General features: G+C 39.7%; 1 protein-coding gene across 1 annotated transcript in view; it reads right to left on the minus strand.

Annotated features, from left to right (window-relative positions):
* The window catches only part of LOC139220776 (cadherin-7-like), an 82,947-nt gene that overhangs the window by 32,486 nt on the left and 35,441 nt on the right, over positions 1-15,020 (minus strand). The window contains exon 3 of the mRNA XM_070852611.1: positions 8,699-8,818. Within this exon, the coding sequence (XP_070708712.1) occupies positions 8,699-8,818 (120 nt within the window). The remainder of the gene's footprint in view (positions 1-8,698; positions 8,819-15,020) is intronic.

Below are 15,020 nucleotides of genomic sequence, written 5' to 3' on the forward strand. Positions count from 1 at the left end.
AGTCTGGTGTTGCATGTTTTTTCTCCACCCCTCTCTCTCCTCCTGTTTTCCTCCCCACTATTACTTCCGGTCGAGTGAACGCTGGCGCAACTTGCTGCCGCTGCTCGCCGGTAACTTTTAACTGTGTGTTGTACGGTGTCCTTGAGTGCCGTGAAAGGCGCCTATAAATAAAATGTATTATTATTATTATTATTATATGTAATTTTTCACCCACGCGCGCAAAATTGATGTAGAAGTACAAAATCTATGTGTTGGATGTATAAAAGGGGGAAAAAAAGCCACGCATAAAACTACACAGGAAATGAAATGAAAATGTGTTACCCATGATGTGTATTAGAAGAGTAGTGATATAAAAATAATTTTCATTTAGACAAAATGAAAATAAGGATTTGAGATAATCAAAAACCAGTTAATTGAGCAATACCTGGAATAATCAACGATGAAATAAATCTATTGCAAAGATGTAGTAGATGGATCACTTTTGACACATGGGCATTAAAGGACTCAATTCAATCCAGGAACTAAGGAGGAAGCACAAAGAAATCAAAAGAAGTGGAACAAAAGACTTTTAAAGAAAAATGAAGATGCCTTTTGACCGTCACCGTGGCTGTACTTGGAAATAAACAATCCATTAAGTGTTTAATTTTCTCTCTTTGCCATCCATTATTAATGCCATTACAGTCCCTCCAGCTGAAAACTGTTATTGGCTGCTCCAACTAAATGGCTCAGTTCGCTAAATTATAGTGAGCTGTCCACCTCTTTTCTCCATAGTCCCTGCCGGTGGTCTTACAGTGGGATGATGGTGGTCAATAAAGCAATAATCTTTTGCTGTTGCTCTACAAAACATGCCATTTCAGTCCTGCATCAAATAATGAACAGAGGGAAGTTGTCATGCATCACTGGGGGAGAAAACGGCTGCCTTTGTCTTCTTTGGTTAAGTCTCAACGACAAAGTAAAAACATGTCATATGTTGTTTTTTGGTTTTTTTTCTAATGCTTCTATGCTAAGAATCTAAGCATCTACTGGATGTGTGCTGTGCTGTATTCACCCATCTGCTCCCTTTATCCCTTGCATCCATCCTCCATCCATCCATTCATCACTTCTGAGTTGCTTCTTCCACAGTGTAACCTCATAGCCAATTAAAGAGCACCACCACTGCTCTGGTGCCTGCTGCAGTGACACCTGTGAACCCTGTTTACTGAGTTGCATCAGAGAGGTTCCTTCAAGCCTTCAATCCAGCAAGGCTCCCTTAATACTAGCTAGGCACAAACAGAATAAAACTTTCCTGTTCTCTACGCCATACAACACTACCGCAGGGACAAAGCATGCATGTCTTGACTTAAAAGAGGCGTCTGTAAACATTTGGGAGAAGTAGAGCTGAGAAGGAAGCAGGATAATGGTTGGATTATAATAACAGCTGCAACGGATGGCTCCTAAAAGGTGAAATAACCTCGAGAAAAAGATGTTAAGTTTATGCAGCCAGTACTGAGACAAATGAATGCTTTCACTAAACCATAGATAGGCTTCACACACAATTGATATACTTATTTAATATCAGCTTGGTGTGTTGGAGCCTGAGAGATATTGGCTGTGGTTAATGATGCCATGAATCTTGATTCCAGCATGCTAAAAAAAAAAAAAGAAACAGCGACATGTTTCTTCTCCTGCCTGGCCAGAAGCACACATACTTCTCACGGAGCGACACTGCTAATCCACACGCCGATGTTACAAGGCTGTTGTTTGTCTGCTGGGTGCCAGCCCCCCTCACTCTCTATCTCTGTTACCCCGTGCGGCGCTGGTGTCATTCCTGGGGAGAGACGATGATTAAAATCCTTCTGTCGCTATCACGGCACGGCCTCGCATTGCGCCGTGACTCCTTGCCTCCGGTGCAAGCCAGACGCATTGTAGCCGTGCATTTATCTAGCTGTCTCCACACCACTGGCGGCAGACGGGTAGGCCATGCTCCCTGCTAAAGCCCAGATACTTGACATTTGTCTTAGGAAGAGGAAATAAAAGTGCAGACTTTGGAGGAACCCTCTGGCTCTGCGTGGAGCTATGAGAGGTACTGATGAAGGTGATGAACACTTAAACATGACGGGTGCAGCATGTGATTTGCTGAACCCTCAGGAGGTCCACTTACAAGAAATAGATCCCATACCACAAAAACAGGCCATACAAACAGGGAATAAAACCTCCAGCCCAGGTAGTTTATTACCGAGTAACGTTCAAGCATCATGCTCTAATCATGGGTCACTATAGCTACCCAGGGATTCACGAGGAAGAGAGACCCACATGGTGCCACAGTGCAAAGGACCCAACTGTTATTGAAACGTATCATTATATGAATCATGCCAAACCACACAGGACATATATACATTTGTATTGTTACGCTGAAAGGAAGTGTGTCTGTGCACACATCAGGTATGTGTGTATTGTTTGTGATTAGAACTGAAAAATTGCATCTCCCTCTCCCCTATTACAAGAGGCAGCCAGATTTATATCTAGCCTTCAGCTGTAATGCTCTCGATTTAGTGCAGTCACCGCAGCAAGACTCTTGGACAGGGATACAACAACACTCGTTTTTAAAGAATAGGACAAAGAAAAGCACACAAGGTTTTAAAAAGGCTGGGCTAATATTTTAGTCACAGGCTGATCGCAGTAAACTCGCCTCCTCCTGACCTCAGCGTCCAAGTTTCACATGAGATGAGCCGGAGCGGCTATAGATTACACAGGGATTGGACCTGGCCTTTTCCTTTATTTGAGTGTATTCACTTTAATTAGATTCTCAGGCTGAGACGAGACAAAGCTCAGTCCGTCTAGCCCTCTCTCACCTGAGTACCTGTCATATTCAGATGTCATAGTTGTGTCGCTTTGAGAGGCAAGCTGTGTCACATCTTAAATACCCCCTTCAGAATGCAATTAATCCTCTCATTCATGCACCTTGCATTAACTAAATTCTTCTCTTGTTATTCCAGCCATAGAGATTTGGGAGCATGCATGCATGCTTAGCAGTGCTAATTTGCGCGGATAATTGTCTCTAAAGGACTCGCCATATCGCCATGGTGTGTGGAGCTGGAGGCAGCTGTTCAAACCTCCTTGAGCCTGCCATCAATTAGAACGCAGTCCTTAACAGTGTTACCATTTCAGCTTCACCTTCAAACTAAACCACAAGCTATCAATCAATATATATTACAAAATGATGTCTTAACTGAGCACCTTTAGGCGCAGCAACTTATGTATTTTGCCCACATTATGCGTTGCATGGAAGTTATTGGAGCTATTCAGGATTAAGTACTTTTCCCAAGGGCACCTTGTAGATTCAATTTGGGATTAAGAACCAGAGTAAAGAGACTTGTTAGATGAAAGAGAGTCAGGATGCAACCCACCTAACACTAGGTCACACGGATCCTCCTCCCCTCCTGACCATTAGCCCTCTGCCACTTAATCGCTACCACAGTATTGCCGCGTGGAGCTTAGAGTGCATTTCAGCCCCGGCACTTTGTCAAAGTCACCCTCTGCTATGGCTCAGGCATGTGCTGCAAATGAGACTAATTAGTAACTTGCAAAGACAGAAGCACAACGCTCATCCCACAACACTCAATCCTGGGCTGCTGTCTAAAAGCTAGTCTCTCAGCCCCGAAGTGCATTCTGTAAGATACATGCTATTGACAATATGTTAAAAACTAACAGTTAACACACACAATGTGGTCCAACACCTGTGATACTAGTTCTTGAGCAACAGCTATGACCATCTTATTTATGGCTACTGCTCTTTATATATAAGTTGTGTAACTGCTGTTACTTGTACTCTTATTGAACTGTGTTTTAGATTGCCTCAGATAAACATTTCAAGGGTATTACTACACAAGTAAAACAAGCAACTGAATCGCGAGCATCAGAAATTGAGGGGCAATTCAATTGGCTTTAGAAGATTGACCCTGCAACGAGCTACTTTTTGTAAAGTTTAATTAATAAATCCTCATTTCGTGTTTGCAATATTTGACATAAATTAATTTTGAAGGCTATTATTTGCAGCATTAAGACTCCAGACCAAGTAAGGCTGAGGCAGCAAAACCTCTGATTGTATTGAACTCGGCTGTGGAGCATTTTAATGCTTATAAATGTAACTATTCATTTTAAAAAAGGAAAATTGTATTATTTCTCCTTTTAAAATTCACATAGTGCAGCTTTAAACTACGACCATTTTTGAGGTAAAAGGAACACATGCATATCGAAACAGATAAAAAGTTAAAAGCGTCGTGATTGACATTTTTCTTCAACAGCTTCTATAAACCTTATCACATTTTTATGTCATAGAAAATCTGACAAAGTAAAATGGTGTCAAGTTGGAAACAAATGTCTACATGTTAATGTGAGCAACTGTCACTCTTAGGATGTGAGGATGCAGGCTGACAGTTCAATACAAAACAGAATGTAAGTAGAGTGACATTTGACAACATCTCTGCTTCATGTCTCATCCACTATGTTTGTGCAGCGTACAGTACGACATGTTGCAGTAATGAACTCGAGTTACCGATACAATCTACTGTAGGAGAACCCAGGCCACTTACAGTAAGATATCATAACCCATTAAAGCTTTTTGAAATGTCAACCATGGGGTTTAAAAATCCACTTAGCTTAATGAAAAACACGTCATCAACTGTGAAAGAATGAACTCTGGTCATTGAGCTGAATGGGTCTAAGAAAAACATGACATGAGAGTAATGGGGACTTTATGGGGCAGACATGCTGTTTGAACATCACTTAAGTAAATGTCTGCTCTTGCTCTAATTGGTATTGGTGTCGTGAAATCTCACGAGACTCATCGATGGGTTCGGGGTGTTCTCACAAAAACTTTGTTAAAGATCATTGAACAGGCAGAGGCAAAAATCAGCCCTGTACCTGTTTTAGAAAACTCAGTTGGACACAACGTAATAAATGAGGCCCCTTTTTAGGTTCATATGATCTGAATATGTATTAATCTTAAAATAAGAAGCAGCAGAAATCTGGATGTAAGGTCAAATCCCAAATACATAGTTCTAAGTGAGATAAGCCGCTTGTGAGTAACTTAATTGTAACTATAGAGGAGGAAGTGCTATAATTTTTCTAAAGTGTCAAATACATAAACCACAAATAGACAATTAAATACTAAAAGTGCCATATTTATAAAAGTTGCTTCAGTGTTAAAAGTTGATGACACAACAGGATCTTATTTTTTTACAAGAAAGCAGCAGGGCAATTTTAGCAGCATACATTTTTATTTCCCCAAGATAGTCCTTCTTGAAAGGTAACTAAATTAAGATGAAACCGACAGTAACCAAGTGAACGCTTCCTTATATTTCTCTCAACTACAGTTGTGTCTCATACTTTTCCAGGGAGCAATATTGGGATAAAATCAAAAAACGTATGTCAACCAATAGAGACTTCTAGGTGGTAACAATGCTGCCGTACAATCCTGCACAACCCCTTGACACAGTCACGTTACTGTTCTATAAGCCGTTGTTTTACACTAGGTTGTTATTAAGGTTACTCCTGTCAAACAAGAGAACATGTCTTCATGCTTCCCTGCATCAAGTCCCACATGGAGTCACACCTCCCTGACAACCATCCATGCTATTCAATTCTGACACCAATATTGCATCTCATAACTATGAGACCCAATCCCTTTCTACGTGGATGGAAAGAGAGCCAAGTATAATCAGTCGTGGTCAGGCAGAGATGGGCAGGTGAAAGCCGAAGCATTGGCAGGGGCCCAAGGGCTGTATCTGGGTGCACATTTAGGTGTGCGTATGTGTGTGCTGTTTGTTTGACAGGTTAATAAACCAGCCGTTGTCCTACAGACGGAGCAACAGAGTGGATTTATCTGTGAAATTTAACTTTTCCGCTTAAAGCTACTCCAAGCAACTTTCTTCCTTTGCTAAAAATCACTTGGCAAGACACTTTTTTTGCAAAATTACATTTTTACACATAGACATTGATAGCACACTAGGTTTCTGTGTCTTGCTCAAATGACATTTGACAGTCATTTAGACAGGAGAAGCCAGGAATAAAACCACCACCTCTACCCAAACTATTACCAATTTGAACTGTTAATGGAAAGTCACAAAGAATTACCTCCAGACTCTCCAGTTGCCTGAGCTTTCTGGTGACAGCTATTTTTAATGCCTTTCAGATTATTGTTTTCACTCTATGACCCACGACTATTTTGTTCTGGGAGTGGTACCCTCATCATCCCCATATTCAGATATAACATGCATTTGTTAATTGAAAAAGAAAAAGCTTAAACAAAGCTTAAAGGAAAGCTGTTGGACTTGCACTCAACATTTGGTATGAACCATCACTCTAAATTAAGCTGTTTTCACTTAAAAACCTCATGCAAACCCACTGACTGCTATCTATCCAGCACCAAACAGCAGACAATATTAGCAGTTAGCTGGTGAACATAGTTAAGCATTTAGCAGCTAACGATCAAGACACTTCCCTCAGGGGTTGGTAGAGACCAAATAAGGATTGCTCCCAAGTGGCCTAAAAAATCAGTTAATGCATGTTTAAAGGATGAGACGGTTAGAATATCTGACATTTTGTCTAATTGCAAGCTTTAGTTAACAGTTTTGTACTTCAGTTGTTAAGTGTTAGCTTGTGCTGTTGGGAGTCATTAGAAATCAAGGTTAATTTTATGCAAATACAATGAATCTGTGGGGTTTGGGAAATGGACTTGAGCAATTTCATTAAATTAAGACATGCCCCCAGAAACATGTTGAAGATGAATGAAGATGAACAAGTCAGTCTGGGAAATGTTCACAAAATCTGGTTTCAAAGAAGAAATTGCTTGAGGAATTGTTTAAACATAAATAAATAAAATAAAAATATCAATTCAATTGGGTGTTTTTGCAGTGTAAACATGAACTGTAAAATAGCCATCAGGATTGATATGTTCTGCTTGTTGTGCTTGATATGTTCGGGATAAATTAAGACTAAACCAAATTAGCTACAAAAACCAGATCTACCAATATCCCTGGATGCCAGGTGCTTCTTTACCAGCTGAATTAATGGCAGAAAGGAACCAAGAAAAACAACGAAGCACAAATTCCCAAGTCCCAAACTAAGCTCATCTTGAGGAAGGTGATTGCAGCATTTTAACACATTAATTAGCCCACAGAAGTTTTAGCTTCTAAGAAAATCAAAGATTTACAGCCTCAGAGGACATCCAGTGGAGCTGCCGAAGCTTAAAGAGTACCAGTGAGGAACTTTTTCATTTAGAGAGTATAAAACATGTAAATGTTCACCCTAAAACATGGAAACATGGAAATGCTCCCTAATGAAAGCTTCAGCAGGAGGCTTCATTAGTCGAAGGTCTCTGGAAAGTGAAAAACAACATAGAAATTTTGTGAGACTGTGCAGACTTCACAGCTAAGTGTGCTGAAATTTTGATGCCCACATCACTTCCTCCTCAGACACCACATCCATAATACCAACACAGTATGAAGTCATTTCCCCTTTTTTGTGATTCATTTTTCTTGAATGCTCCATTTTCTTCCAGTGGTTAGGCACATTGAATGTTTACAGTGAACCTTACAGGTCACTGTGGAGTTGTTGTTGTCGAGCATCCATCCTCTCTCTGTGTCTAGCTGAGTGTGAAAAATAAACGACATTAAATCCTGCATTGCAATAGCACTCTCCAGTTCATGAATTAGAACTACATTCATAAAATCACAGCGTGTGTATGTGCTGCTCTTCAAGCAGAGGATGAAGCCTAATATTATGGGATGGCCCATATTTTTCTGTTTTCTTGCAAGAGTGCTTTGCATGTAGTAGCCGAGCCTCGGCAGGGCAGTGGCTAATGAGCCGGCTATGAAGATGTAGCGAGGACTGCCGCTGTACTTAAAACGCTCCACGAGTCAACAAACTAGGCTACCTCACATCTTATCTTGCAGTGTATTTTGAACCCCTTTCTCAAGCTTTAACTGTTCTCTAATTTGATTGCTGTCATCTTTATTACCTTGACAGAATTTGGTTGTGAGCTGCATTCTTTGAAACTCAATGCTTTAATTTTTTGAAGGAAATAAAAATGTCAATGGTGTTTTCATTGTCGGCATCAAAGCCCTTAACTCAGGTGTATGCTCCAGTATGGGCAATCCTTAAAGCCACACTACATAACTTTTGAAATAAATGTAATACAATCTTATATTACGACTGAAAATATATTCTGCCCCCTGCATATATGTGAATGCTGGGTAAAAATATCACATAAACCGGTGCAACTCTGACCTTAGTCATAAGCATACAATGGAGTCTAAACAGCTCTGACAATTTGAATTTGATTATAAGCTTCATAAAGGTAAAATTTATGAATAGTGCAGGTGTACCTCATAAACTGGTCATGGAGGTTGAAGGAAAAAAAAAAATCAGTGTGGCTATTATCGCCAATAGTGGTCTTTGAAAACATAGTTTCAATATGGGCAACAAAAAGTTTTGTTGAACACTAAATATGAATGAGAAATATCTAAAATATAAATCTCTCAGGTACAATAACTACATTTTCTAACTTTGGCATATAATTGTATTTATGTGGGACCTCATCACTCCCAGTAAAAAAGCTGAGTGAGAATATTTGTTTTCAAGGCGCGTACATGACACACTGTGACTGCATCTGTGCATGAAATCACCACCACTGTCATCTGACAAATGTTGTACCTACCTGTTTTGGGCTCCACTGAGAAGTACGGCTGTCCGTGGATGATGCTGTAGACCACCCTAGCGCTGTTCCCATATGTTGGGTCATCTGCATCTGTGGCGGCTACTTGCACTACCATGGTTCCTGTGGGCAGACGGGCCATCATTAGTTTCCAAGACAACATCCAGAAGCCAAGTCAAACAGAGCTAAATGTGGAAATTGTCATCATATCAACAGAGCGTGTGACCAATTCTACTTGAAAGGGGGGAAAAAAGGGAGCATGGAATGAAATGCAACTTCTGAGGCAGTAAATAATCTCATTAGATATTAGTCACTACACTCTTTTCCTTTGTTGGGACCAGTGTTTAGTTTGGTTAGAGTTTTGTTATTTGCAAAAGTTTTGTTTTTGAGTTTAAAGCATTTTTTTTTTGCATAGAAACCTTCAGCAGTACCAAAAGATCTGACATGTGCTGTGTACTGGCTCACGACCTCAAACGCTGCTACACAAATAACACTTTCAACTTGCTGCCATCATTTGCAGGGATTCTGCAGCAGGATTAAAGTGTAACTGCTAGCCTTTAAAGATCATTGCATTGTCATTGTTTCCAATCTGTCTCCCACAGATGAGTTAGCAACATTCTTTTCTGGTAAATCTGTTGATTCCAATTCAGCAGCCAAATGGGCTCTGCAACTGACGTGTGCTCCGTTAACAAGGCACCTCATCAACCAAAAAGAAAAAGCTTAATTATTAAGCATCTCATATCATACTGATAATACGTGTGTTTGGATGCCTGAAGCTTTAACCCCATTACCCTTGCATGACCAACCTGTGGGTCTTTGCGCAATGAGATTTGGCCACATGAGAGACATTGAACCAACCACCACCCTTCCTGTGAACGCACCCACACGCTAAGTGCGACCCTCGGAGCGGGCCAGAGCAAATAAAACCTGAGCTCGCAGCTTCATCTGGCCACTCTCCAGGTCAGACAGATTTCCAGCAGATCTGACTAAGCCCGGGTTAATCATCAGTCAATCAGTATAGGGCGGGTTTAACACAACGACTGACAGAGGAGCATCTTTGAGGCATTTTCGCAAACAACCAAGATGGCTGCCACTGTCGCTGTGGAATTGTATAATATGCATAAAGATCATTTAAAAAATCAATATCAGTTTAAGTGTACTCTGCACTTAGAACATTTTCGCTGCTATATTTTAGCATCCGGCAGCATTTTCTACCAGGGAACAAGTACAAAACAATTACAAATCCATGTGTTAACATGCACATCAGTTAGCCATAATGCTAACTTAGCTGACACAATACCATCCACTGGTTATTAGCTCCTGAGGACAGTCAGTGACACTAGCTGTGGTTTGATTGAAAGAGAAGGAATCTGAGTGTACAGTAAAAGTTATATTCTATGTTACACTCTGATGAAATGTGAGAAATGATTGCCAGGTATATCACTGTAGTGTCAGGAAAAAAACATTTTGTAGCGGAGCACTGCAGATAAAACCCAAGATATAAAGCCTGATTATGTTTTAATGTCCCCAAATGCCCAAACTTCCTGCCATCTTATAAGAAGGAAATTTGTTTTCAAACTCGGCTGAACTCTGCTGACAACTAACAACTGTTGTTTCTGTGTGCAGTACTGTATTGTCCTCTCCCACTCTTCCTCCGAGGCAGAAAAGAAGACATCAGACACGACTCCTGCAATTCTTTTTACATGTACCGACTCAACGTGGTTGATGTGACTCAAGCTGACAGCCGTGGCTTGGAAGGTAAGGCAGAAAAGCGTTTGAAGATTTCACAGAGAAAACATAATCATCGACGATCACTGCCAATCAATTTCAATAGGTCGTTCATTATGATATAAATCAGCCGTCTTGCACCAACTGGGCTCATTTATTGGCTACAGATTGTTTTCAAGGCAAAGTAATTTCATGTCAAAGAATTAATATCCATCTGATAATGGGGAGGAAAAGCCATTTAATTGTTAAATTATCGCAAACAACCATTACGGTTCAGGCTATTTTTTGCTGTTAGACTGTACGTCAGTCTTGGTCTTAAAGCTGACGCCTACTACACACTTGGCAGCGGTGAAATCATCAACAACAGACATTGTAAGACATAATCTTGAAAATGAAAAAGCACCATTTTCCATGAGTGTGGCTCTACTAGTTGTTCCAGCTTGGATATTTCACTTTAATTGCCAGCAGCATATATCTGGCTACGCTTGAGCCTATATTGTAGCGTCTGACAGAGAGTGCCGTCTTACAAGTTGGTTATATTTTACTCTGAAGAAAACATCCTAATAAAAATCTCACTTTCTAACATGAGATGTATTTTACAGGCTTTTACAGAATGAAGTGATCATGGAAATTGAAGATTAGAGTCCTCCATTCTGGCCATAAAGCAGAATTAACAGGCTCTGGCCCTGAATGTGAACAATATAATGGGAAAAAAAAGCTTAGTGAAGCTGGAGAAGTTATCACCAGGCCGGTTGTGGAAGGACACCTAGATTATATCATCACCTCTTAGTCATGACAGGTTATATTACAGGTAGTTTAAAACACCAAGGTCAAAGGATGACTGTATGAAAGAGAACTCAGGCTACGACTAAATCGCCATTACAGGTTGATAGTTAAAATCACTTCGCACAGCACTCGGCGGACAGGGTTGTAAATTAACATTCAATATGGACTCAGATGGAGCACAGCTTTTACAGGTTTATTTTTTTAAGGTTCCTCTACATGTTGTCTGCCTCATGAGTCCAACAAACATAACACTGTTGTCAAAATGAAAGGTAATACAAGCTGGGTGAGCTGGATGTCAAAAAACCTGACAAATACCCTGAATGGATTCTTTCTGCTCCACGTGGCTGTCATCTGCTACTCAATTTGCCCTGTCTGCGTCCCTTCAATATTTGTCCATCTTCATTGACGTGATAGATCCGATCTTCACATTTCTTATTTATTCCCCGGCAGCTGTGCACAAAACAGGTTTCCTAATCAATTCCGCATCTTGGGTGAGCAACTGTCATCTGCCAGTAATGAAAATAAATGTGGCGTGCTTAATCTGAATGGGAGACAGGTATTCTTCAGCCACTTGCATTTACAGGCTGCATCCAACTGTCAAGAGCAATATGAATTTCTGAGTGCATACTCACAATGCAAATCTGTTAGCGGTTTGTTTTGAGAAATGTGACCCAGAATGTAACTTTTTTATGAATACAAACTGCATGTCTTTTTCAATGAAGGTGCATCTTCTGCATGTAGAAATAAATATATGTTTTTAAGTGACGAGAACAAATTTGCAACAAAATATCTGCAACTTGAAAACTGAATCGGAACATACGGTACATTAAAAAAAAATAGGATTAAAAAAAGTTTCTATGAAATGATCTTGCCATCAGTAGTATTCAAAGCTGCCGCTGTTGATTAAGTTGATTATATTCATGCACATTCACACCTACTCCCCACTGTTTCAGATAAGCAGGGATTATCAGTTCATTGCCCAGTTTGCCTGCTGTTTTTTATGTGTTTTAACAGTGGTCACTTTATTAGCTGCTTTACCCTAAACTCTGCTTGTGCGATGCCTATAATCAGTTTTTTGACACTGTTATAGAGATGGTAATTACAATAATTAAAATTTTTTAGGATTGAGGACTAACCGGACAGCATAATGTACAGAGATGTTTCTAATATTATATTCTGTCACCTAAATACATTTAAGTAGAGAGGAAAATAATTAGAAACTAGTAAACTTATAAAACTATATAATAAAAACTAGTCCGGGTCAAGACAATCTTCAAGTATGACCCAACAACGTCGCCATAAACGTATATATACACTGTTGCCCATAAAGTTGAAATAAAATGTTTTTTACCTCTTCTCATGAAATGATTGTGACAATGTGATTTATTCTCGATAAATAAAGTGTATATCTTCTCAACTTTATTGATCAAACTCTTCCAAACATATCACAGTGAAACTTAAACCACAATCAACCTTTGCAAACTGTGTATTCAGGCTTTAACAAAATTGGGGGTATTGAACAATTATTCCAACTTTATGGGCAACAGTGTGTACATATATATATATACACACACACACACACACACACACACACACACACACATATATATATATATATATATACACACACACACATATATATACACATATATGTGTGTGTGTGTATATATATATATATATATATATATATATATACACACACACACACACACACACACACACACACACACACACACACACACACACACACACACACACTTATATATGAAAGAGGCATCAAATATGTACCTGTGGTGAAAAATACCTTTAAACGATTCACCTAAACCGGAACATCTTTTTCATTTCCACAATTAAATGACTACCCCATCCTTGATCTTGGCTCGCGTGAATTAGACAGGAACAATGACAGCTGGATATAGGACTGCTGAGCAGTAAATTCCAGAGCTGTGGCCTTGGGTTGACATTACATTCTCCATGCTTGTAATGAGCCCTCAAACGGCTCCTTTGGCCCTTCGCTGTGTAGCAGAAGAGAGCCAAGCCTCGCTATTGTCACACCTCCAACTGTCCTCAAGCTCCCTGTGTCTTTTATTTGACATCCCCATTGTGATTAAGACAAAAGCCTTCAGAGATCCTCGGGCCATAAGGTCTCCATGTGTATGGACGAGCGCAGCCTCTAATTACTTTAATTAATTAAATTCATGATTTCCTCTAAATTGAACCCATTCATCAGTAGTGCAGAGCTGTGACCATTAATGATTTAAAGACATCTATAAAGGAATTATTGAGGACAAGAGGTGCTTGGCCCTTCCCTGTTCTTTACTGCATTGATAATTGCTTTGAGCAGATATTTACAAAGAGAGGTGATACATTATTCTCCAGTTGTTCTCTCAACTTATGATGAAGACCTTCACAGGAACTGGCAGAGTAAATAGAGAGGCTTGGGTGACCCTCTATCTCATTCCTCGTGGTGTGAACGCACCCTCCTCTGTGGTTGATGTACCGAGTTGCCGTCTTATCTCGGGTTGGACACAAGACTCCAAACCCTTGTACTCTAATCCTCTGGTTCCTTAAGCCTGAGCTCTGTACCCCCCGTTGACAGCAGGCTATGTAATCCTTCGGAGATCTCCGTGCCTGTGTAGTAAGCAAAGCACTGCATTTCTTGGAACAACTCCCACTGCCACTGTATGCCTGCTGAAATTTTAATTTTGACTTTGAAGGTTCTAAAAAAACTATAAAGACCGCTGTTCACTCATTTCCATCTGCATGGTGCCATGTTTGAGGTGTTTAGGAGACGCTGATACACACAACGAGCTTTTCAGTTCTTCGTGTTTGTTGTGTGAGGAAGTGCAATGTGCTTTCATTTACCATGCTAGTAAAAACCCCAGAAATTAAAGTGGCTATAATTGATTTTGCTGTTCCCCTCAGTGCTACAGAGCTTTATAGCACCTTTCAGCTCATTGTTTTGGTTTTCTGGCCCAGAACTTTATTGTTCATGCTCACCAGTCTTATGGGGTTGTTTCCAGCTGTTTTCAGAACGTAATGAAGCATTTAGCAGGTGTTGCAGACCAAAGCTAAAGGGAGAGTGAATATTGGACTTTTATCACATGACCTGCAGTACAACTCAAAAATAACACTACTATCTTCCATATCATTCATTAACAATTTTGCCATATCATCGTATAATATGATGATATGTCACTGTTGCATTCAAGAACATCTGTTATTGCAAGTTTAGAGAGCAACTTAACACCTTATCTAGCTTAAACATGAGCCCTTTACATATATATTTAAATAAGTGTGCTTTGAAATCCAGACCTCCTTTCTATGGTTACAATATGACCAGTACCATTTTCATTTACAGCCCAGACACTATTTCAGTCATCTGATCCAACTACTGTCTGTCACACACTCGCAATCTTTACTTTTAAATTACAATGAGAGTCAAAAGTCTCACAGATTTTTGATTTTGCTCGAGTACAGAATTAGTCAGTTTTCTCTGGAAACTATTGCACTTTACCCTTCAGCCTGGCACTTGAAAATGTTGATGGTATAATAAAGAAAATGTCCACTCAGTTTACTCACAAAAACGAAAGCAGATATAGTCTTAAGCCAGTAATGATGCCTGTTGTGCCTTATCTTGCATATTTGAACAAAGTAATGTTGATTATGTAACTAATTTGATGTAAATTGAGTGACTAATCTGCTTCTACTTATAATCTTTTCCACATTGTGAGAGAACTGATTACTAACTCCCATTCTGATAATTAATTATTATTCAGACCACAGAATGAGATGCCTAACACATTAATTT

This window comes from Pempheris klunzingeri, chromosome 21 (genome assembly GCF_042242105.1).
Source record: "Pempheris klunzingeri isolate RE-2024b chromosome 21, fPemKlu1.hap1, whole genome shotgun sequence".
Taxonomy (NCBI): Eukaryota; Metazoa; Chordata; class Actinopteri; order Acropomatiformes; family Pempheridae; genus Pempheris; species Pempheris klunzingeri.